The 26,015-nt window shown below is 44.4% G+C and overlaps 1 protein-coding gene across 3 annotated transcripts in view; it reads right to left on the bottom strand.

The window, feature by feature from the left end:
* GNMT (glycine N-methyltransferase) overlaps positions 1–26,015 on the bottom strand; it is a 122,785-nt gene that overhangs the window by 7,883 nt on the left and 88,887 nt on the right. The window contains exon 6 of one of the 3 annotated variants that reach the window (XM_089655552.1): positions 2,495–2,635. The exons of 1 other annotated variant lie outside the window; for it this stretch is intronic. In XM_089655552.1, coding sequence (XP_089511678.1) covers positions 2,495–2,635 — 141 coding nt within the window. Of the gene's footprint in view, positions 1–2,487; positions 2,636–26,015 lie in introns of all 3 variants that reach the window. One more of the 3 variants, XM_089655554.1, reaches the window with a different exon arrangement.

Raw genomic sequence — 26,015 nt, forward strand, 5'->3', positions numbered from 1 at the left:
ACGCTGTGTGTGAATGGCTTGCTGTGGGGGCCCTAAGCAGGAGGGAGGAGCCAGGAGTACCAGCAGGGGACCAGAGAAGAGGAAGATCGGTGCTACTCTGTGCAAACTCATTACAGGGCAGGTAAGTACAACTGTTTGTTATTTTATAATAAAAAATAGTCTGCCTTTATTATCACTTTAATCTTCTATAGTATATTATTTATAGGTGGGGGAGGGTGGTACTTGACGTGTTTCTCAGGCTTTGGCATTCACTTCGTCGGGGTTGTTAGGGTTAGTATATATGTACAAAGTGTAGATCTACATGGGTAGAACATCCCAAAATAGACCCTCAATCAAGAAAAAGGGTAAGCAGGACTAAAATGGGAGTCCAAGCTGGAGCCAGAGGAATTACTCGGCTCCTAAATGGCCTAACTGGGGCTTCCTTGTAGGTACACTGCTATAATCTCTGACAGTAAAACCAAGCTAGGCTTACGTGGAGAAGGCAGATCAGCGCCAAGGAAGTCTGGAGGGCGGACATAGGGGGCCAGAGCATGAGGAGGGCCACAAACAGACTCAAAGGCCAATTGTAGTATGAAAAGATCAATTGGCCTCAGTCTCTTTGTGGCCCACCTCGTGCTCTGGCCCCCTATGCCCACCTTCTAGACTTCCTTGCCGCTGATCCGCCTTCTCCACGTAAGCCTAGCTTGGTTTTTTATACATGTATTTTATTTATTATATGTACATTTGTGTGCTTGTCTGTATATTTATTTTGTATTCCTTATATATGCAGTAGCACTATTCTCCCTGATACTCAAGTTACGGTTGTGAAGAAGCCAAATGCACAGGCGAAATGCGTTGACCATTTTTTGATGAATGTATATTGCATTTATTGTAATTATGTGCTTAGTGATCTTCATGTATGCGAGGGAGGCATTGTGCTCATAATTATGATTTTTCTTTTTTTTGGCCCCTAAGGGGGCATGTTTGTACCATGGGTCCTATAAAGAATATATGACTCTTATGTCAATAAATGGTTATATATACTTTACTGTGTGGTCTTTTACGGTGCCCAAAGATCCAATATTTTTGCTGTACTTAGTAGTCCGGCTTTTTTTTGTTCTGTTTTCAAAAGGATTTGGCACTAGGAAGCTCTTTTGGTTATTTTTCATAATATCCAAAATGGTGGCACCGAGGACCCACAGCCGATAGGAGATCCGACTGCAAAAAGACAGCACTGGGTCCCAGGCACGGGGTCATATCTCATTTTTCAGTGAGCAGCTCCAGGATTTGTACAGTTCTTATAGCCAATGACTTCTTATATATATATATATATTTTTTTTAAAGACTGAAGTGCCTCTTTAATTAAGATGAAACACTTGGCTCCAGCACAACGACACTAAAGCTGGCCATACATGGATCCATTCAGCAAGAACCAGCTGGATCTCGATCCATGAATAGCCATTCCCATTCATGAGAAGTCGGTCTATCTGGCTGGCTTGTTGTTGACTCGTTCGTGCAGCACAGCGACTCTAAAGCTGGCCATACATGGATCCATTCAGCAAGAACCAGCTGGATCTCGATCCATGAATAGCCATTCCCATTCATGAGAAGTCGGTCTATCTGGCTGGCTTGTTGTTGACTCGTTCGTGCAGCACAACGACACTAAAGCTGGCCATACATGGATCCATTCAGCAAGAACCAGCTGGATCTCGATCCATGAATAGCCATTCCCATTCATGAGAAGTCGGTCTATCTGGCTGGCTTGTTGTTGACTCGTTCGTGCAGCACAGCGACTCTAAAGCTGGCCATACATGGATCCATTCAGCAAGAACCAGCTGGATCTCGATCCATGAATAGCCATTCCCATTCATGAGAAGTCGGTCTATCTGGCTGGCTTGTTGTTGACTCGTTCGTGCAGCACAGCGACTCTAAAGCTGGCCATACATGGATCCATTCAGCAAGAACCAGCTGGATCTCGATCCATGAATAGCCATTCCCATTCATGAGAAGTCGGTCTATCTGGCTGGCTGGCTGTTCACTTGTTCAGCGCATGCAACCAATCAGATCCAATGACCAGTGTATTGTGATGAAGGGGAAGTCCCACTGTCAGAATACAGCAGGGAGAATTCCTGCATCCACATCGCATCACTGCCTGGCTGAACAAAAAAAAAAAATGGAAGCATGTATGGGCAGCTTTTAGCTCTCCCTTTTATTATTGGGGGTTGTCGGGTACCCGCCCCCCCAATATTGGCTGCTGATAATCAAAGGCTGTGTGGTGCATTAGAAGTGGATGCCAACATTTTAAGACTGCTATTCTGTCCAAAATTTGTCAATTCAAAGAGAATAAAATTTCCAGAAATAAGTCATGAATCTGTGCTCAGACCATTTCCTCCCATAAGGCTTCAGTCCCGAGCCCCTCTTCTGCTCTCCAGCTGTCTCATCTGAGATTACGATTGGGGCCACTCTTGGCTTAGCCTTAGTACTTCCTCTAACCAGTACTCTATTTACCGCTTACGTGGCCTTTGCAACTTTGGTACGTTTCATCCTCTTCCTCCTCATAAGGGTGACTTGAGGTCTCTTTAACCCAGCAATGAACAGGAGAAGCCGTGGACGGGATTTGGTGAGCCAGCTCCTTAGGAGAGTCCCTTTAGGTAACCTAATGTACAAGAGATGGAAAGTCACCGTTTGGAGGCCAACAATCAGCCATGTCTGCAGGAGCAGAAAATGTGTTCATGAAAACCAAATCACTTCATTTGTTGCTTTCTCCGGAGCTAACAAAGTACATGAACCTGATGGAATCTACGATATCAGCAGAGTCTGTTCACACCACTGGGCTGCATGCCAATGCATTGAGATATGTCCTGCATTCTGTATTTTGGGTGTGATGCGGTTTGCCATCTACAGTCATCTATCAGACCCTCCATGCATTGGTCATGGGTATCACCCCTGGCACCCAGGGAACCTGCCCTACAACTACTACTGGAGTCCCGGGGATAATACACAAGTATGTTGGTACCACAAAACATGGAAACTGAAGCCCATGAATGCAGAACACTGGTGCAGGCAGCCATCGGTCCTGGGAACCAACCATAGACTGCAAGATACCGAAATCCCAGGTCTCTTTGTGATTGTGTACAAAATTATATTTCGACAAATGCTGACTCAAAAATTTCAAATAGCCGGATAAAATCCATGTTACTTAGCCGCCCCCCCCCCCCCCCACACACACACACACACGCACACAGCCACCCTCACCCCTGAGTCCATTCCTTATGATACTAAAGAGGCTCTTCACATTCTTCCCCATCTTTCTGAGGGAACTCCAGGTGCTCACAGGGGCCCCCCATTTTCTTTGCCATTAAACCACTGATTCTCAATCCACATGACAAAACTTCATGAAAAAGAATAACTCCGGCCAAAATTGGATTTCTTTTTACGGTAACCCAAAACTGGAGGGTATGTTTGGCTCCCATTGTCAGGACATAAGGTCAGTTCTAACCTTCTCCTTCCACGCTCCAAAAACTGAGGTTTTGTCTATGGCTCTGTTTGTTTAGATTCCAGACAAGAATTAGAGGGAAAATAAAATGTGAAAAAGACTCTGACCCCAACCCCGACCCTCGCCCCATCCAATCAGAACACATTTTGGCTGGAGTTGGACTTTAACCTACTCAGTCCTAACATAACATCTTGGATTAACTTGGCACACTCCATATAATTTCAGGTGCAACCTCCCTCTACCAGTCCCTTTCTACTTCTGATTGGGTCCTCTACTGCAGATGAGTAGGCAGAAAAACCAATAGAAATAGCGTGTGACGGCAGCATGACTCTGAAATCGAATTTCCGAGCGAGCGACAACCCAGAATGAGACACAAACTATATAAAAAGCAATCTGCTAAAAAACAACTGAATGGGACAATTCTGACTCTCAGTGACCTCTCTACACTCTATTTACAGAGATTTCTCGGTTTACGTTTTTCTTAGTTATATTGAATATATTACATATACAAGTCCATCGAGCTCAACAAAAAACAACAAATTATCCAGAGGAAGACTAGAAATGTATGAGCTCTATCTGGGGTCAAATCTTCTAAGACCCGAAGGAAAATCTGTTATTTGACTTATTTCTTTTTATTTCTTCCCCTCTCAGCAGTGACTTAGCAGCTCGGCTCACCCCGCTCCCCCTCTCAGCAGCTCGGCTCCCCCTCAGCAGTGACTTAGCAGCTCGGCTCACCCCGCTCCCCCTCTCAGCAGCTCGGCTCCCCCTCAGCAGTGACTTAGCAGCTCGGCTCACCCCGCTCCCCCTCTCAGCAGTGACTTAGCAGCTCAGCTCCCCCTGCTCCCCCTCTCAGCAGTGACTTAGCAGCTCAGCTCCCCCTCTCAGCAGTGACTTAGCAGCTCGGCTCCCCCTGCTCCCCCTCAGCAGTGACTTAGCAGCTCAGCTCACCCCGCTCCCCATCTCAGCAGCTCGGCTCACCCTGCTCCCCCTCTCAGCAGTGACTTAGCAGCTCAGCTCCCCCTGCTCCCACTCTCAGAATTGACACATCGACATTTCAGCCTTCTGAGAACACAGGGTAGAGGCTCTGAGAGGGGAGCGGGGGCAGCTGAGCTGGTGAGAAAATCACTTTAAATGTGAACTATAAACTGGGAATGAATTTACACTAAAAGGAGAAGCCGCATTCTGGTGACATCACATGGCTCTGTCCCTTTTCATTGGAGAGGAGAATGTTGTTCAAGGTATGTTCAATTTTGGACAACTCCTCCCACCCACTCCACCATTCGTGGTCAGTCTGCGGTGACAGATTGTGACAACCACCATGGATCACAGAGCCACACAGGAAATCCTGTCTGCCGGCCATCATATGATAGAATTCTTCTCTGAGTGCTGGATGTGAGGATTTATCTGGTTTATCATTCGGATTTTATGTCGTTTTTATAATATTTTGGTTTTAGGTTAGTTATGATTTTGGGTAAAGCTGGAGAAAGTGGTGGAATATTTGCATTTTTGGTAGTTTGATTTTGTGATATTGTTCGGTCTGTGTCATTTATTCTATGTAGGATTATATTAGGATGGATTGTTTTATTAGAGGTATAATTTTGTTTTATTTGGTACAAATTGTTGTTATTGGTGTCTTTGTATCTTGTTTCCGTTAGTTATGGTGATCTTGTGCTGTCCTCGTTGAATGTAACTGTCATTTCTCTTTGGGATTAATAAAGTATTCAGCCATGGAAGCAACACAGCTCATCACCGCCATGAGACCTCCCCTCTCTGACATGTTTCACCCTCATAGGCTTAGTCATAGAGATAGGAATTTCAGAATGAATTGCTCTACAGTATCTGCAGCTACCGAAGTCAGTGAAGGCTTATGTAGCACTCTCTTAGGTAGCTAGGGGGAGCTAGAGTTCTAATTCTCAGTTAGAAGGACTGAGTAGCAGCCTAGGTGTAATGGCACACCTCCCAATTTTTTTGAGATGGGAACGGGGGACACCTATTAACAAATGTATTTAGACATAAGACACACCCCCTGCCACTCCCCCTTAAAGGACAATTAGACAAAGAAAGCTTAGTTTAACCTTCAAGCTTAATTTTTTACCATTACTATTCCTTCATACTGGCTTATAATGTTTTCAAATGCAACAATTTAGAAATTGAATGAAAGGTTTAGCACTGTGAAACACTTTTTGAAAGATAAATAGTATATATTATATACAAATATATAGATCAGACCAAAATGAGGGGCAAATGAGGAGAAATGAGGGACAGAGGGACATTGTTCCCAATCAGGGACAGTTGGGAGGTTAGAGAGTCGGGGTCAAATTTCAGTCAGGGGCTGAGAGGCTCTGCAGAACAACTCTCTGGGACTTCCCCCTGTTCTAGAATTTTGGAGAATGAGGAGTGGCTAGTCTGCACTCTCAAGGGATCCTGGCCAATCCCCAACAGAAGTCTTTGCTTGGGGCCAGGACAGCCCTTAAGAGTGACCGAGCCTGCTGAGTGGCAGAGGGAGAGTTCAGGTGGAAGATGGAGAAGTGAGACTGGAGAGCAGGAGCCGGGGAGCGGGTCCAGATGGAGAGGGGCTCACCTACAAGCAGAGGATCTTGGAAGGAGGACAGCTCAGGACTTCACCAGCCCTCAAATTGAGGACCACCTAAACAGCTGGGAAGGACATGCACAGCTAGAAGGCCGGAGATCAGCCACTGACCCATCAGCAACACAGGAGAAGGACTGAGTGAGTAGATCTGCACCCCCTGGGATAGTAAGGGGAAGGAACTCTTCAGTGGGAAACTGGATTCGCTTTTTTAACCAGGACTGTCTTGCATTTAAAGTGGCAGATACCTGATCCCCTGTCCAGGGATTCCGTCATACAGCCTAAGGAGTAGCTGGTATCTGGGGTGATGCTGGCTAGCTCTCCAGAAGTCATTTTGCTGTAAAGACTTTTATATAGTTCCAGGAAAGTTTGTCCTCTGTTGCCATACCCTTGGGCATCCCATACACCCTTACCCCATCCACGTCTAAATTCCCCCCCCTCCCAAAAAAAAGCTCAGGGACTGGTTACTGCCTCCTGGATGCAAATCTGAATGGTTGCTTGTCTGTGCAAGACTATAAGGGGACCCAAAACTCAGCAACTCCTACAGGGGGTAGTGCTACACCTACCTAACAGAAATGTCCAGGTCCAGCCATGGGTTCTCTTCAGTCCGTGTTACTGTAGATGAGCTTCTCCATGCCGCTCTTCATTTAGTCATCTCTCTCGGCACTCTCTCCAGTTCTACATGATATTGTACATGAACTGGACTGAACTACATATGCCTGAGGAGAATTTCTAGTACTTTGTATATGGGGAGTATTAAGTATGTCTGTATGGAGTCTATGATGGCTCTAGGGCCACCATTATATGTATGATCATTATGGATTCACCTTACCTTTGAGGTTGGGTGATGCATGTTTGTAGATTTGAAGGAAAATCTAAAACTATAAGTTGTCACCAGAACAGGAATAGAGGGAACATGTTCCAATGGGGACACTTGTTGCCATGACAACTCTCTGAGGGCCGGTTGACACTGGTGTGGAGAGCTGCAATTTTATCCAGAAATTGCAATTGTTTTCTGTGTGCTCAGCTGGCAGCAACACATCTGCATTCCTTCACGCCACAACTCTCTGGTACACCCTGCGGTGCATAGAAATGAATGAACTGTCATTTTTGGCATTTATAAAGTTAAAGAAGGGAAAACAGTGCATTGTAAAAACCTAGGACACCATCCCCCAAATCCTACCCAGGACAGACACTACCTGCAGAGGAAAATGGAACCCAGCCTTGGTGAGGGGACCCTTCTCTTTGAGGAGATATCTTCTCTGTTGAGTCTCTGGGAAAGTGACGAGAAAACTCAATAGGGCACAGGTGCCAACATAAACTTGATGGGTTTAACCCTTACACAGGTTTCTGTCATTTGCAAAGACATAAATGGCACTGTTATCCCACCCTCTCCTTTAGAAGGGTGAAAGTGATGATCTTCCGGCACTGTGGAGGTTACAATCAGCGGCTGTAAGAGGGAAGCATTGGGGGAGAGGAGTCAGTGTCAGTGTTCCCTCCTAGTATGGAACAGATCAATATAGAAAGGGACTGTGGAGGACCGGTGTTCTCTGATTGCTGATAAAAGTTGGAGGCCAGTGGAGGGATTGGCAGAGGGGGGTGGTGGACACTGAATGGAGGTCAGTGGAGGGATTGGCAGAGGGGGGTGGAGGACACTGAATGGAGGCCAGTGGAGGGATTGGCAGAGGGGGGTGGAGGACACTGAATGGAGGTCAGTGGAGGGATTGGCAGAGGGGGGTGGAGGACACTGAATGGAGGCCAGTGGAGGGATTGGCAGAGGGGGGTGGAGGACACTGAATGGAGGTCAGTGGAGGGATTGGCAGAGGGGGGTGGCCGGAAACGGAGCGGTTGGAAAGGTGAATGAGTCTGGCAGCCGTATTCAGGATCGACTGAAGCGGGGATAGCCAGCGGCGAGGCAGGCCAGTGAGGAGGGAGTTGCAGTAGTCCAGACGTGATATGATGAGGGAGTGGATGAGCTGTTTAGTGGTTTCTGGGGTTAGGAACGTGCGGATTTTGGCGATGTTGCGGAGGTGGAGTCTGCATGTTGCGGAGGCGGAGTCTGCATGAGTTAGTTAATGATTGGACTTAAGGCTGGAAGGATAGGTTGGAGTCCAGAATGACACCAAGTACTCTGGCCTTCGGGGCGGGTTTGATGGTGGCGTTGTTGGATGTGATGGAGAAGTCAATGGGGGGTGGGGTCCGGGCTGGGGGGAAGACAAGAAACTCGGTTTTGGAGAGGTTCAGTTTAAGGAAGTGGAGCGACATCCAATCTGATATGTCGCTCAGTAGGTGTGTGATTCAGGCGGAGACCGAGGGGGTGAGGTGGGGGGTTGAGAGATAGATTTGTGTGTCATCGGCATAGAGGTGGTAGTTGAAGCCGTGAGAATGTAGGAGTTGGCCAAGGGAGGAGGTGTAGATGGAGAACAGAAGGGGCCCAAGGACAGAGCCTTGAGGGACCCCAACAGAGAGGGGGAGTGAGGGGGAGGTGGTAGCATTATAGGTAACGCTGAAGGAGCGTTGTGACAGGTAGGATGAGAGCCAGGAGAGAGCAGAATCTCTGAGGCCGAGGGAGTGTAGTTTTTTGAGGAGGAGGGGGTGGTGGACTGTGTCGAAGGCTGCAGAGAGGTCAAGGAGTAGGAGCACTGAATAGTGGCCATTAGCTTTGGCGGTTAGAAGGTCGTTGGAGAGTTTGAGTAAGGCGGTTTCGGTGGAGTGTAGTGGACGGAAGCCGGACTGTAGGGGATCGAGGAGGTTGTTGTCGTTGAGGTGAGAGCATAGGCGGGTGTAGACGAGGCGCTCGAGGAGTTTAGATGTAAATGGGAGCAGGGAGCTGGGTCTGAGGTTGTTCGGGTCATTGGGGTCCAGGGAGGGCTTTTTAAGTATGGGGGTGATGTGTGCATGTTTCAGAGGGGAGGGGAAAGTGCCTGAAGAGAGGGAGAGATTGAAGATGTGGGTGAGGGAGCGTTCCTTCATTTTATTCTTATTTATGGATTATGTCTGTAGAGCTACCCCCACAGGAGCCGCTTGATAATGCATGTCCTCAGTGGTTGCCCTGACCTGGCAAGCCTCCCGACACCTCCGACACTCGGGGTTCAGACATATTATAACAGTATGAAAGAATAATGCAAGAGATACGATTATTTAGTAACACTTCGTTAGGCTCGTTCAAAAGAGTAGGCCACAAAATGAAGGTTTCGGAGGTACATCCCCAGTTAACACATAAAAGCAAAATGCTGATGAAATGGAAATAATCAAATAGCAACGGCTAACAGATTATTCGGTCACAAATGGTAGGATGCAGGAGGGGGAAGAAAAAGCTTGTGGACTCATCAGCTCCCTCTGGGCCACTGGCGTCACAATAGGGAATGCAAAGAATTATGTAAATATACTGTATATACTATATATATATATATACACACACACCGCTCAAAAAAATTCATGGAAGACTCTGAAAACCCATCAGATCCCCATGGGGAAGAATCTCCTGCTGGATCTCTATACTCATTGTTTGATGGAAATGAAAATGATCGACCTACAGAGGACTGAATTCAAAGACACCCCAAAAATCAAAGTGAAGAAATGATGCAGCAGGCGAGTCCATGTTGGTGAAATGCCATTACAGCAACTCAGAATGGTCCTCAGTAGTCTGTCTGTGCTTGTATGCATGCCTGACAATGTTGGGAGAAGCTCCTAATGAGACCACGGATGGTGTCCTGGGGGATTTCCTCCCAGATCTGCACCAGAGCATCACTGAGCTCCTGGACAATCTGAGGTGCAACCTGGTGGCGTCGGATGGACCGAAACATGACTTCCCAGATGAGTTCTATTGGATTTAGGTTAGACGAGCGTGGGGGGCCATTCAATGGTATCAATTCCTTCATCCTCCAGGAACTGCCTGCATACTCTCCCCACATGAGGCCGGGCATTGTTCTGCACCAGGAGGAACCCAGGACCCGCTGCACCAGGAGGAGCCCAGGACCCACTGCACCAGGAGGAACCCAGGACCCACTGCACCAGGAGGAACCCAGGACCCACTGCACCAGCGTAGGGTCTGACAATGGGTCCAAGGATTTCATCCCGATACCTCATGGCAGTCAGGGTGCCATTGTCTAGCCTGTAGATGTCTGTGCGTCCCTCCATGAATATGCCTCCCCAGACCATCACTGACCCACCATCAAAACGGTCATGCTGAACCATATTAGAGGCAGCAGAACGTTCTCCACGGCTTCTCCAGACCCTTTCACATCTGTCACATGTGCTCAGGGGGAACCTGCTCTCATCTGTGAAAAGCACATGGTGCCAGTGGTGGACCTGCCAATTGTGGTTTTCAATGACAAATGCCAATGCAGCTCTATGGTGCCGGGCAGTGAGCACAGGGCCCACTAAAGGACATCGAGCCCTCAGGCCACACTCATGAAGTCTGTTTCTGATTGGTCAGAGACATTCCCACCAGTGGCCTGCTGGAGGTCATTTCGTAGGGCTCTGGCAGGGCTCATCCTGTTCCTCCTTCACAAAGGAGCAGATACCGGTCCTGCTGATGGGTTAAGCACCTTCTACGGCCCTGTCCAGCTCTCCTAGAGGAACTGCCTGTCTCCCGGAATCTCCTCCATGCTCTTGAGACTGTGCTAGAAGACACAGCAAACCTTCTGGCAATGGCAAGTATTGATGTACCATCCTGGAGGAGTTGGACTGCCTGTGCTACCTCTGTAGGGTCCAGGTATGGCCTCATACTACCAGTAGTGACACTGACCCTAGCCAAATGCAAAATGAGTGAAAAACAGTCAGAAAAGAGGAGTAGGGGAAAAATGTCAGTGGCCTTCACATGTAAAACCATTCCTGTTTTGGGGGTTGTCTCATTGTTGCCCATCTAGTGCACCTGTTGTTCATTTCATTAACACCAAAGCAGCTGAAACTGACGAACAACCCCCTCTGCTACTCACCTGACCAGATCAATATCCCAGGAGTGTCATTGACTTCATGCGACTCAGATTACAAAGTCTGCCTTTAATTTTTTTGCGCAGTGTGTGTTTGTGTGTGTGTAGAATATATATACACACACTATATTGCCAAAAGTATTGGCTCGACCCTTCCAATCATGTGATTCAGGTGTTCCAATCCCCTCCATATCATGTGATTCAGGTGTTCCAATCCCCTCCATATCATGTGACTCAGGTGTTCCAATCCCCTCCATGGACACAGGTGTATGCAATCAAGCCCCTAGGCATGCAGACGGCTTCTACAAACATTGGTGAAAGAATGGGTCGCTCTCAGGAGCTCAGTGACTCCAAGCGTGGTCCCGTGATAGGTGGTCACCTGGGCAATAAGTCCATCCGTGACATTTCCTGGCTACTAAATATTCCACGCTCAACTGTTAGTGGGATTATAACAAAGTGGAAGCAACTGGGAACAACAGCCACTCCTCAGCCACCAAGTGGTAGGCCACGTCACATGACAGAGCGGGGTCAGCGCATGCTGAAGCGCACAGTGCGCAGAAGTCGCCAACTGTCTGCAGAGTCAATAGCTAAAGACCTCCAAACTTGGTGTGGCCTTCAGATGAGCCCAACAACAGTGCGTAGAGAGCTTCATGGAATGGGTATCCATGGCCGAGCAGCTGCATCCAAGCCTTCCATCACCAAGTGCAATGCAAAGCGTCGGATGCCATGGTGTAAAGCACGCCACCACTGGACTCTAGAGCAGTGGAGACGTGTTCTCTGGGGTGACCAATCACGCTTCTCTGTCTGGCAATCCAATGGACGTGTCTGGCTTTGGCGGTGGCCAGGAGAACGGTACTTCCCTGACTGCATTGTGCCGAGTGTAAGGTTTGGTGGAGGGGGGATTATGGTGTTGGGTTGTTTTTCAGGGGTTGGGCTTGGCCCCCTAGTTCCAGTGCAGGGGACTCTTAAGGCGACATTTTGGACAATTTCATGCTCCCAACTTTGCGGGAAGAGTTTGGGGATGGCCCCTTCCTGTTGCAACATGACTGCCCACCAGTGCACAAAGCAAGGTCCATAAAGACATGGAGGAGCCAGTTTGGGGTGGAGGAACTTGACTGGCCTGCACACCTTTGGGATGAATTAGAGCGGAGACTGTGAGCCAGGCCTCCTCCCCCGACATCAGTGCCTGACCTGACAAATGTTCTTCTGGAAGAATGGTCCAACTTTCCCATAGACACCCTCCTAAACCTTGCGGACGGCCTTCCCAGAAGAGTTGAAGCTGTTATAGCTGCAAAGGGCGGGGCCAACTCAATATTGAACCCTACGGACTAAGACTGGGGGGCCATTAAAGGTCATGTGTGTGGAAAGGGCGGGGCCAACTCAATATTGGACCCTACGGACTAAGACTGGGAGGCCATTAAAGGTCATGTGTGTGGAAAGGGCGGGGCCAACTCAATATTGAACGCTACGGACTAAGACTGGGGGGGCCATTAAAGGTCATGTGGGTGGAAAGGACGAGGCCAACTCAATATTGAACCCTACGGACTAAGACTGGGAGGCCATTAAAGGTCATGTGTGTGGAAAGGCCGGCTGCCCAATACTTCAGGCAATATAGTGTATATATATAATTTAGTTTGCTCAAAAGTTTGCATCTCCTGGCAGAAATGGTGACATTTTGGCATTGAATTGTCTTTTATTGAAGGATGATGATCATTGTGTTTGATCCATGACAGGAAGTGATCCGGGCCAGGAAGTGATCCTTGATGGACATTCTTTCAGACTTGAAACCCTGATGGCATCGATAATTAGGGTTCCGAAACCCGACTCTGGTCTAATTGCCGCCCAATCTCCTCGCTCAACCACGATGTCAAGTTGTTGGTTAAAGTCCTTCTCTTATGTGAACGTGGTTATAGGCTCCTTGATCCATAGGGACTAAGTGGGCTTCATTCCACAGCGACAAGCCTTAGATAATATACGAGGAATGCCATCCTTGCTCTACAACCCCTGGAACCATTTCTTACCTTAACCCCCCCCCCCTTTTTTTTCTACTCTTACCATCTTTCTATCCCCCTCCCCCTTTGACTTGAACTTTGCCTTCATTGCCTGGTCTCCACTACTCCCCAGGCCATGGTGGGGGAGGACCATCCAACTGTCAGCTTCCTTTATCTTTAGATTGTACAGTGTGTTGCTGCGTGCCGTCATCTGTCAGATTTTTAGAATGGGGTTACTGTTTGATCCTACCTGGTAACAATGTTTCTTCCTGTATTTCTCCCTGCGTAGAGCCAATCCTTACTAGCAATAGACGGTACGTTGAGTGTGATGGCTTTTGTGTTGCTCAATAAAATATTTGAATGTGAAAGTATAAAAGATGAGTAAATCGATACCCTAAAGCCCTAAAATCGCATGCGCCTGTGATACAGCGACAATTCCAGCACACAATATTCTCCATAGATGACACTTTGAAACCCTCTACAGGTCATCAATTTGGAGTGAACTGTAAGTGATGGGAGAGACTGGGACGACTCCCAAGTTCCCACCTTAGACCTTTACGTATGGAGGAAATGATGAGATATGAGGGAACAGCACGGTACCTACCCTTATGGGAGAAAGGGTGATGAGTTACAGAGGCTGCAGGCTTTGAGGGTTGGTATTCTAGAGGCATTCATTTTCTTTATCAATTGTATGAAAAAGACCGTCTCAAATCATTCCAAGACCTACAACAGGAACTGGGCCTTCCTCCCCAGAGGTTCTTCCAGTTCCTCCAGCTCCGGCACGCCCTCTCTGTACATGCTAAGGATATTGTTTTCCTGGATGGGGAAATTTGGCAATTCTGCAACAGGTTCCTTTAGTGCAGGTATCACTAATGGCGGACCGCGGTCCTGATCCGGACCCAGTCACTTTTCCATCTGGACCCATGCAGTCCTGTCATTTAGGAGCCTTTTCTTCCCCCAGCCGTCTCACGTTCATCCTCACAGAGCTGACAGCGGGAGGCAGCACAGTTCTGGATGGAGAGTGGGAGCTGTCCGAGGTTAACAGGCAGGTGATTGGACGCTAGGATGAAGGGTAGTCCTAGTAATCAATTCCTGTCTGTCAATCACTGTCTGTATAAGGTAGGATGGGGGGGGGGGCGAAGTTAAAGGGGCTAAGAACATTGTTGTGAAGGGGGGGAAGAGGACTGAATGTGGGGGGCTGAGGACAGTAATGTGGGGGGGCTAAGGACTGTGGTTCATGGGGGCTGAGGATCTTGAAGTGGGAGGGGCCGAGAGCTGTAATGCGGGGGCTGAAGACAGTAATATGGGGGGGGGGTCTGGGAACAGTAATGTGGGTGCTAAGAACAGTAAAGTGGGGGCTGAGGACAGCAATATGGGGGGGTTCTGGAGTTAGTAATGTGGGGGCTGAGGACAGTAATATGGAGGGGGGCTGAGGACAGTAACATGGGGAGGGCTGAGGACAGTAACATGGGGAGAGCTGAGGACAGTAATATGGGGAGGGCTGAGGACAGCAATATGGGGGGGTTCTGGGGTTAGTAATGTGGGGGCTGAGGACAGTAATATGGGGAGGGCTGAGGACAGTAATATGGGGAGGGCTGAGGACAGCAATATGGGGGGGTTCTGGGGTTAGTAATGTGGGGGCTGAGGACAGTAATATGGGGAGGGCTGAGGACAGTAATATGGGGAGGGCTGAGGACAGTAATATGGGGAGGGCTGAGGACAGTAATATGGGGAGGGCTGAGGACAGTAACGTGGGGGGATAATGTAAAAAGGGGCAGAGTACACTTCAGTGAAGGTGCAGAGTACAGTACTGTTGGGGGGGTTTGATGTGAAGGAAGTGTGGGAACACTTCTGTGAAAAAGGTGGCGGGGGTGATGTAAAGGGGGGAGCTGAGGACCCTCCATCAGGAGGGATCTTGCTGTCATGTGCAGTGGAGATTGAGGACACTGATGGGGATTGAGGACACTGTTGGGGATTGAGGACACTGATGGGGATTGAGGACACTGATGGGGATTGAGGAAATTGATGGGGATTGAGGACACTGTTGGGGATTGAGGACACTGATGGGGATTGAGGACACTGTTGGGGATTGAGGACACTGATGGGGATTGAGGAAATTGATGGGGATTGAGGACACTGTTGGGGATTGAGGACACTGATGGGGATTGAGGAAATTGATGGGGATTGAGGAAATTGATGGGGATTGAGGACACTGTTGGGGATTGAGGACACTGATGGGGATTGAGGACACTGATGGGGATTGAGGAAATTGATGGGTATTGAGGACACTGTTGGGGATTGAGGACACTGATGGGGATTGAGGACACTGTTGGGGATTGAGGACACTGTTGGGGATTGAGGAAATTGATGGGGATTAAGGACAGGGATGTGAGAACAGGTTCAGATCTGCACATGTGCATTGGATGCTCGCCTTGTGGGTAGGTCAGCACTTCCTGCTAGAAACCTAAAGAAGTCCCCTCTTCTCCCTCAGTTTTTATCCATCACTGAGCTATTGTGACCCCAGCACTGACAGAAAGTGGTGGGGGAGGGTCAAACTAGGATGCTGTGCAGGCAGCTGACATCCTCCTTATCAACTGATGATCTCATTGGTTGTCAGGACGCTGGCGGCTAGAAGGTCACCATGTATAATACATAAGGGGGGATATGATCTCCATGTATAATACATAAGGGGGGATATGATCTCCATGTATAATACATAAGGGGGGGATATGATCTCCATGTATAATACATAAGGGGGGGATATGATCTCCATGTAAAATACAAAAGGGGGATATGATCTCCGTGTATAATACATAAGGGGGGATATGATCTCCGTGTATAATACATAAGGGGGGGGGGTATGATCTCCGTGTATAATACATAAGGGGGGGGGTATGATCTCCGTGTATAATACATAAGGGGGGATATGATCTCCATGTATAATACATAAGGGGGGATATGATCTCCATGTATAATACATAAGGGGGGGTATGATCTCCATGTATAATACATAAGGGGGATATGATCACCATGTATAATACATAAGGGGGGGGATATGATCTCCATGTATAATACATAAGGGGGGGTATGATCTCCGTGTATAATACATAAGGGGGGGTATGATCTCCGTGTATAATACATAAGGGGGGGATATGATCTCCGTGTATAATACATAAGGGGGGGATATGATCTCCGTGTATAATACATAAGGGGGATATGATCTCCATGTATAATACATAAGGGGGATATGATCTCCATGTATAATACATAAGGGGGGATATGACCTCCATGTATAATACATAAGGGGGGGATATGATCTCCATGTATAATACATAAGGGGGGATATGATCTCCATGTATAATACATAAGGGGGGATACGATCTCTATGTAGAAATACTCAGTGGTCCATATAGTGAACTCGGTGTAGTCATTCACCCTGAGGTCATCACAGAGGACAAGGGGGCGCTCTTTACATCTGGAGGAGAAGAAATGTCATCTCCAAACACGGAAAGGTTTCTTCACAGTAAGAGCTGAGAATGTGGAATAGACTCCCTCCAGAGTTGGGTGTGGCCAGCTCAGTGGATTGCTGTAGGAAAGTCCTGGATCCTTTCTTGGATACACAGAATATAACTGGATATAACATTTATAGGGAACGTTGATCCAGGGAATATCCGATTATTGATCCCGGGAATATCCGATTGCCTCTCGGGGGATCAGGAAGGAATTTTTTTCCCCTGCAGGAGCAAATTGGATCGTGCTTTGCTGGGTTTTTTTGCCTTCCTCTGGATCACCTCTGGGTGTAGGACTATAATTTTTTTTTTTTATGGTTGAACTGGATGGACTTTTGTCTTTTTTCAGCCAGACTAACTATGGAACTATGTAAGTATACAGGAGTATTACCTCCGGAGTATATAGAATTATTACCGCATAGAATACAGGAGTACTACCTCCAGAGTATATATAAATTATAACCCCACAGTATACAGGAGTACTACCTCCAGAGTATATAGAATTAATACCCCACAGTATACAGGAGTACTACCTCCAGAGTATATATATAAATAATACCCCACAGTATACAGGAGTACTACCTCCAGAGTATATATATAAATAATACCCCACAGTATACAGGAGTACTACCTCCAGAGTATATATATAAATAATACCCCACAGTATACAGGAGTACTACCTCCAGAGTATATATATAAATAATACCCCACAGTATACAGGAGTACTACCTCCAGAGTATATATATAAATAATACCCCACAGTATACAGGAGTACTACCTCCGGAGCATATATAAATTATAACCCCACAGTATACAGGAGTATTACCTCCGGAGTATATAGAATTATTACCGCATCGAATACAGGAGTACTACCTCCAGAGTATATATAAATTATAACCCCACAGTATACAGGAGTACTACCTCCAGAGTATATATAAATTATAACCCCACAGTATACAGGAGTACTACCTCCAGAGTATATAGAATTAATACCCCACAGTATATAGGAGTACTACCTCCAGAGTATATATATAAATAATACCCCACAGTATATAGGAGTACTACCTCCGGAGAATATATAAATTATTACCGCATAGTATACAGGAGTACTACCTCCAGAGTATATAGAATTATCACAGCACAGTATATAATTTATTTATTTCAGGTACTTATGGGGCCATCAATGTATACAGCGCTTTACATGTATATTGTACATTCACATCAGTCCCCGCCCCCGAGGAACGTCCGGTCTAAGGTCCCTTCCTCATATTCATATATTTTAGATAGGAACCAATTAACCTCCAACCATGTCTTTGTAGTGTGGGAGGAAGCTGGAGTACCTGGACAAGACCCACACAGACACAGGGAGAACATGCAAACTCCAGGCAGGTGGTGCCGTGGTTGGGATTCAAGACAACGACCTGAATACTGCCAGGTGGAAGTGCTGACCACTCAGCCACTGTGCTTCCCCATAGAAGTACTACCTCAGGAGTATATAGAGTTATTACCGCACGGTATATAGAAGTACTACCAGAGTATATATAATTATTACCGCACGGTATATAGGAGTACTACCTCCAGAGTATATATAATTATTACCGCACGGTATATAGGAGTACTACCTCCAGAGTATATATAATTATTACCGCACGGTATATAGGAGTACTACCTCCAGAGTATATATAATTATTACCACACAGTATATACAAGTACTACCAGAGTATATAGTTATTACTGCACGGTATATAGGAGTACTACCTCCGGAGTATATAGAATTATTACCACACAGTATATACAAGTACTACCTCCAGAGTATATATAATTATTACTGCACAGTATATAGGAGTACTACCACCAGAGTATAGAATTATTACTGCACAGTATATAGGAGTACTACCTCCAGAGTATATATAATTATTACTGCACAGTATATAGGAGTACTACCACCAGAGTATAGAATTATTACTGCACAGTATATAGGAGTACTACCTCCAGAGTATATATAATTATTACTGCACAGTATATAGGAGTACTACCTCCAGAGTATATATAATTATTACTGCACAGTATATAGGAGTACTACCTCCAGAGTATATATAGTTAATACCGCACAGTATATAGGAGTACAGTCAGTGGTACGCTCATTCCCCTCCCCCATGATATAGGATTTCTCCTGCAGCAGAGAAGAGGCGCTGCAGCAGCCGAGGTCGGCACACTCACCAATTGGAGCCACACATTGGATTCCTGTCTTTGCTGCTCGTTGTTTCTGATCCGCATCCCTCGTCTGTGTAACTAGAAGCTTCATCCGGACAATGAGCTGGGTCAGGACCTCAACCGGCCTGTCCACTCAGCAAAGAGCCACCAATCCCCGGAGCCGGCTGACCCACCGTGCGTCCCCATCTACTCCACGTATACATCCCAGAATATGTACACTGTATACGTCCCATCATATATACACACTGTATACGTCCCATCATATATACACACTGTATACTCCCCATCATATATACACACTGTATACTCCCCATCATATATACACAATGTATACGTCCCATCATATATACACACTGTATACGTCCCATCATATATACACACTGTATACTCCCCATCATATATATACACTGTATACTCCCCATCATATATACACACTGTATACTCCCCATCATATATATACACAATGTATACGTCCCATCATATATATACACCGTATACTCCCCATCATATATACACACTGTATACTCCCCATCATATATATACACACTGTATACTCCCCATCATATATACACAATGTATACGTCCCATCATATATACACAATGTATACGTCCCATCATATATACACACACACTGTATACGTCCCATCATATATACACAATGTATACGTCCCATCATATATACACACTGTATACGTCCCATCATATATACACTGTATACGTCCCATCATATATACACTGTATACATCCCATCATATATATACACTGTATACATCCCATCATATATACACAATGTATACGTCCCATCATATATACACACTGTGTACGTCCCATCATATATATACACACTGTATACTCCCCATCATATATACACACTGTATACTCCCCATCATATATACACACTGTATACTCCCCATCATATATACACAATGTATACGTCCCATCATATATATACACACTGTATACGTCCCATCATATATACACACTGTGTACGTCCCATCATATATATACACACTGTATACTCCCCATCATATATACACACTGTATACGTCCCATCATATATACACACTGTATACGTCCCATCATATATACACAATGTATACGTCCCATCATATATACACTGTATACATCCCATCATATATATACACTGTATACATCCCATCATATATACACACTGTATACGTCCCATCATATATACACACTGTATACTCCCCATCATATATACACTGTATACATCCCATCATATATACACACTGTATACGTCCCATCATATATACACTGTATACATCCCATCATATATACACACTGTATACTCCCCATCATATATACACACTGTATACGTCCCATCATATATACACACTGTATACGTCCCATCATATATACACTGTATACATCCCATCATATATATACACTGTATACGTCCCATCATATATACACACTGTATACTCCCCATCATATATACACACTGTATACTCCCCATCATATATACACAATGTGTACGTCCCATCATATATACACACTGTATACATCCCATCATATATACACACTGTATACGTCCCATCATATATATACACACTGTATACTCCCCATCATATATACACACTGTATACGTCCCATCATATATACACACTGTATACGTCCCATCATATATACACAATGTATACTCCCCATCATATATACACAATGTATACGTCCCATCATATATACACAATGTATACATCCCATCATATATACACACTGTATACTCCCCATCATATATACACACTGTATACGTCCCATCATATATACACACTGTATACGTCCCATCATATATACACAATGTATACTCCCCATCATATATACACAATGTATACGTCCCATCATATATACACACTGTATACTCCCCATCATATATACACACTGTATACATCCCATCATATATACACTGTATACTCCCCATCATATACACTGTATACTCCCCATCATATATACACACTGTATACATCCAATCATATATACACACTGTATACTCCCCATCATATATACACACTGTATACGTCCCATCATATACACACACTGTATACGTCCCATCATATACACACACTGTATACGTCCCATCATATATACACACTGTATACGTCCCATCATATATACACACTGTATACTCCCCATCATATATACACACTGTATACGTCCCATCATATATATACACTGTATACGTCCCCATCATATACACACACTGTATACGTCCCATCATATATATACACAATGTATACATCCCATCATATATACACACTGTATACGTCCCATCATATATATACACTGTATACGTCCCCATCATATACACACACTGTATACGTCCCATCATATATACACACTGTATACGTCCCATCATATATACACACTGTATACGTCCCATCATATATACACACTGTATACGTCCCATCATATACACACACTGTATACGTCCCATCATATACACACACTGTATACGTCCCATCATATATACACACTGTATACGTCCCATCATATATACACACTGTATACTCCCCATCATATATACACACTGTATACGTCCCATCATATATATACACTGTATACGTCCCCATCATATACACACACTGTATACGTCCCATCATATATATACACAATGTATACATCCCATCATATATACACACTGTATACGTCCCATCATATACACACACTGTATACGTCCCATCATATACACACACTGTATACGTCCCCATCATATACACACACTGTATACGTCCCCATCATATACACACACTGTATACGTCCCATCATATACACACACTGTATACGTCCCATCATATATACACACTGTATACTCCCCATCATATACACACACTGTATACGTCCCATCATATATACACACTGTATACTCCCCATCATATATACACACTGTATACGTCCCATCATATACACACACTGTATACGTCCCATCATATATATATACACTGTATACGTCCCATCATATATACACACTGTATACGTCCCATCATATATATATACACTGTATACGTCCCATCATATATATACACACTGTATACGTCCCATCATATATACACACTGTATACGTCCCATCATATACACACACTGTATACGTCCCATCATATATATATACACTGTATACGTCCCATCATATATACACACTGTATACGTCCCATCATATATATATACACTGTATACGTCCCATCATATATATACACACTGTATACTCCCCATCATATATATACACACTGTATACGTCCCATCATATATACACAATGTATACGTCACATCATATATATACACTGTATACGTCCCATCATATATACACACTGTATACGTCCCATCATATATACACACTGTATACTCCCCATCATATATACACACTGTATACGTCCCATCATATATACACACTGTATACTCCCCATCATATATACACACTGTATACTCCCCATCATATATACACACTGCATACGTCCCATCATATATATACACTGCATACGTCCCCATCATATATACACACTGTATACTCCCCATCATATATACACACTGTATACGTCCCATCATATATACACACTGTAAACGTCCCATCATATATACACACTGTATACGTCCCATCATATATATACACTGTATACGTCCCATCATATATACACACTGTATACTCCCCATCATATATACACACTGTATACTCCCCATCATATATACACAATGTATACGTCCCATCATATATACACACTGTATACTCCCCATCATATATACACACTGTATACGTCCCATCATATATACACACTGTATACGTCCCATCATATATACACAATGTATACGTCCCATCATATATACACTGTATACATCCCATCATATATATACACTGTATACATCCCATCATATATACACACTGTATACGTCCCATCATATATACACACTGTATACTCCCCATCATATATACACTGTATACATCCCATCATATATACACACTGTATACGTCCCATCATATATACACTGTATACATCCCATCATATATATACACTGTATACATCCCATCATATATACACACTGTATACGTCCCATCATATATACACACTGTATACTCCCCATCATATATACACACTGTATACTCCCCATCATATATACACAATGTATACGTCCCATCATATATACACACTGTGTACGTCCCATCATATATATACACACTGTATACTCCCCATCATATATACACACTGTATACTCCCCATCATATATACACACTGTATACGTCCCATCATATATACACAATGTATACGTCCCATCATATATACACAATGTATACATCCCATCATATATACACTGTATACTCCCCATCATATACACTGTATACTCCCCATCATATATACACACTGTATACATCCAATCATATATACACACTGTATACTCCCCATCATATATACACACTGTATACGTCCCATCATATACACACACTGTATACGTCCCCATCATATACACACACTGTATACGTCCCATCATATACACACACTGTATACGTCCCATCATATATACACACTGTATACTCCCCATCATATATACACACTGTATACGTCCCATCATATATATACACTGTATACGTCCCCATCATATACACACACTTTATACGTCCCATCATATATATACACAATGTATACATCCCATCATATATACACACTGTATACGTCCCATCATATACACACACTGTATACGTCCCATCATATACACACACTGTATACGTCCCCATCATATACACACACTGTATACGTCCCCATCATATACACACACTGTATACGTCCCATCATATACACACACTGTATACGTCCCATCATATATACACACTGTATACTCCCCATCATATACACACACTGTATACGTCCCATCATATATACACACTGTATACTCCCCATCATATATACACACTGTATACGTCCCCATCATATATACACACTGTATACGTCCCCATCATATACACACACTGTATACGTCCCCATCATATACACACACTGTATACGTCCCATCATATACACACACTGTATACGTCCCATCATATACACACACTGTATACTCCCCATCATATACACACACTGTATACGTCCCATCATATACACACACTGTATACGTCCCATCATATATACACACTGTATACGTCACATCATATATATACACTGTATACGTCCCATCATATATACACACTGTATACGTCCCATCATATATACACAATGTATACTCCCCATCATATATACACACTGTATACTCCCCATCATATATACACACTGTATACGTCCCATCATATATACACACTGTATACGTCCCATCATATATACACACTGTATACGTCCCATCATATATACACACTGTATACTCCCCATCATATATACACACTGCATACGTCCCATCATATATACACACTGTATACGTCCCCATCATATATACACACTGTATACTCCCCATCATATATACACACTGTATACGTCCCATCATATATACACACTGTATACGTCCCATCATATATACACACTGTATACTCCCCATCATATATACACACTGTATACGTCCCCATCATATATACACACTGTATACGTCCCCATCATATATACACAATGTATACTCCCCATCATATATACACACTGTATACGTCCCATCATATATACACACTGTATACGTCCCCATCATATATACACACTGTATACGTCCCATCATATATACACACTGTATACGTCCCCATCATATATACACACTGTATACATCCCATCATATATACACACTGTATACGTCCCATCATATATACACACTGTATACGTCCCATCATATATACACACTGTATACGTCCCATCATATATACACACTGTATACGTCCCATCATATATACACACTGTATACGTCCCATCATATATATATACACACTGTATACGTCCCATCATATATATACACACTGTATACGTCCCATCATATATACACACTGTATACATCCCATCATATATACACACTGTATACGTCACATCATATATACACACTGTATACGTCCCATCATATATACACACTGTATACTCCCCATCATATATACACACTGTATACGTCCCATCATATATACACACTGTATACGTCCCCATCATATATACACACTGTATTCTCCCCATCATATATACACACTGCATACGTCCCATCATATATATACACTGTATACGTCCCCATCATATATACACACTGTATACTCCCCATCATATATACACACTGTATATGTCCCATCATATATACACACTGTATACGTCCCATCATATATACACACTGTATACGTCCCCATCATATATACACACTGTATACGTCCCATCATATATACACACTGTATACGTCCCATCATATATACACACTGTATACGTCCCCATCATATATACACACTGTATATGTCCCATCATATATACACACTGTATACTCCCCATCATATATATACACTGTATACGTCCCCATCATATATACACACTGTATACGTCCCATCATATATATACACTGTATACGTCCCATCATATATACACACTGTATACGTCCCATCATATATACATTCCCTCTGTAACACAATTACACAACCTGACTGCCAATCTCTCTCTTCCATCAGATTATTCACATCAATGAGCTCCTGTTATGAAGATCTCATGGAAATGTTAATCCGTATTTTCTTAGCCACGACTCCGCCAACACAGATAATACAGGCCATCTTCATACAGACAGACTCATGTGGAGGGAACGCCCTTCCCCCTTTCCATCTTCTCTCTCATTGCCCCAACTGCCATTTTTACTTCACATTTTGGAGCCGGACAATAGGGAGAAAAGGAATGGAATCCCACTCTGTAACATTTTGGGGTGCTCCAGCAGTCCCGGGGGGTCTCCTCTATATACAAGACCCCTTTAACATATACGAGATCCCTTTAACATAGTCCTGGGGGATCCCCTCTATATATGAGACCCCTTTAACATTTTGGGGTGGTCCATCAGTCCTGTGGAATCCCCTTTATATGAGACCCCCTTTAACATTTAGGGGTGCTCAATCAGTCCAGAGGGATCTCCTCTATATATAAGACCCCCTTTAACATACTGGGGTGGTCTAGCAATCCTGGGGGATCTCCTCTATATATGAGACCCCTATAACATTTTGGGGTTCTCCAGCAGTCCAGAGGGATCTCCTCTATATATAAGACCCCCTTTAATATATTGGGGTGATCAAGCAGTCCTTGGAGATCTCCTCTATATATGATACCTCTTTAACATTTTGGGGTGCTCCAGCAGCCCCAGGGGATCTCCTCTATATGAGACCCCCTTTGACAT

Source organism: Staurois parvus, unplaced genomic scaffold (genome assembly GCF_062004578.1).
Source record: "Staurois parvus isolate SC_StPar_1 unplaced genomic scaffold, SC_StPar_1.0 ptg000848l, whole genome shotgun sequence".
NCBI classification, from domain to species: Eukaryota; Metazoa; Chordata; class Amphibia; order Anura; family Ranidae; genus Staurois; species Staurois parvus.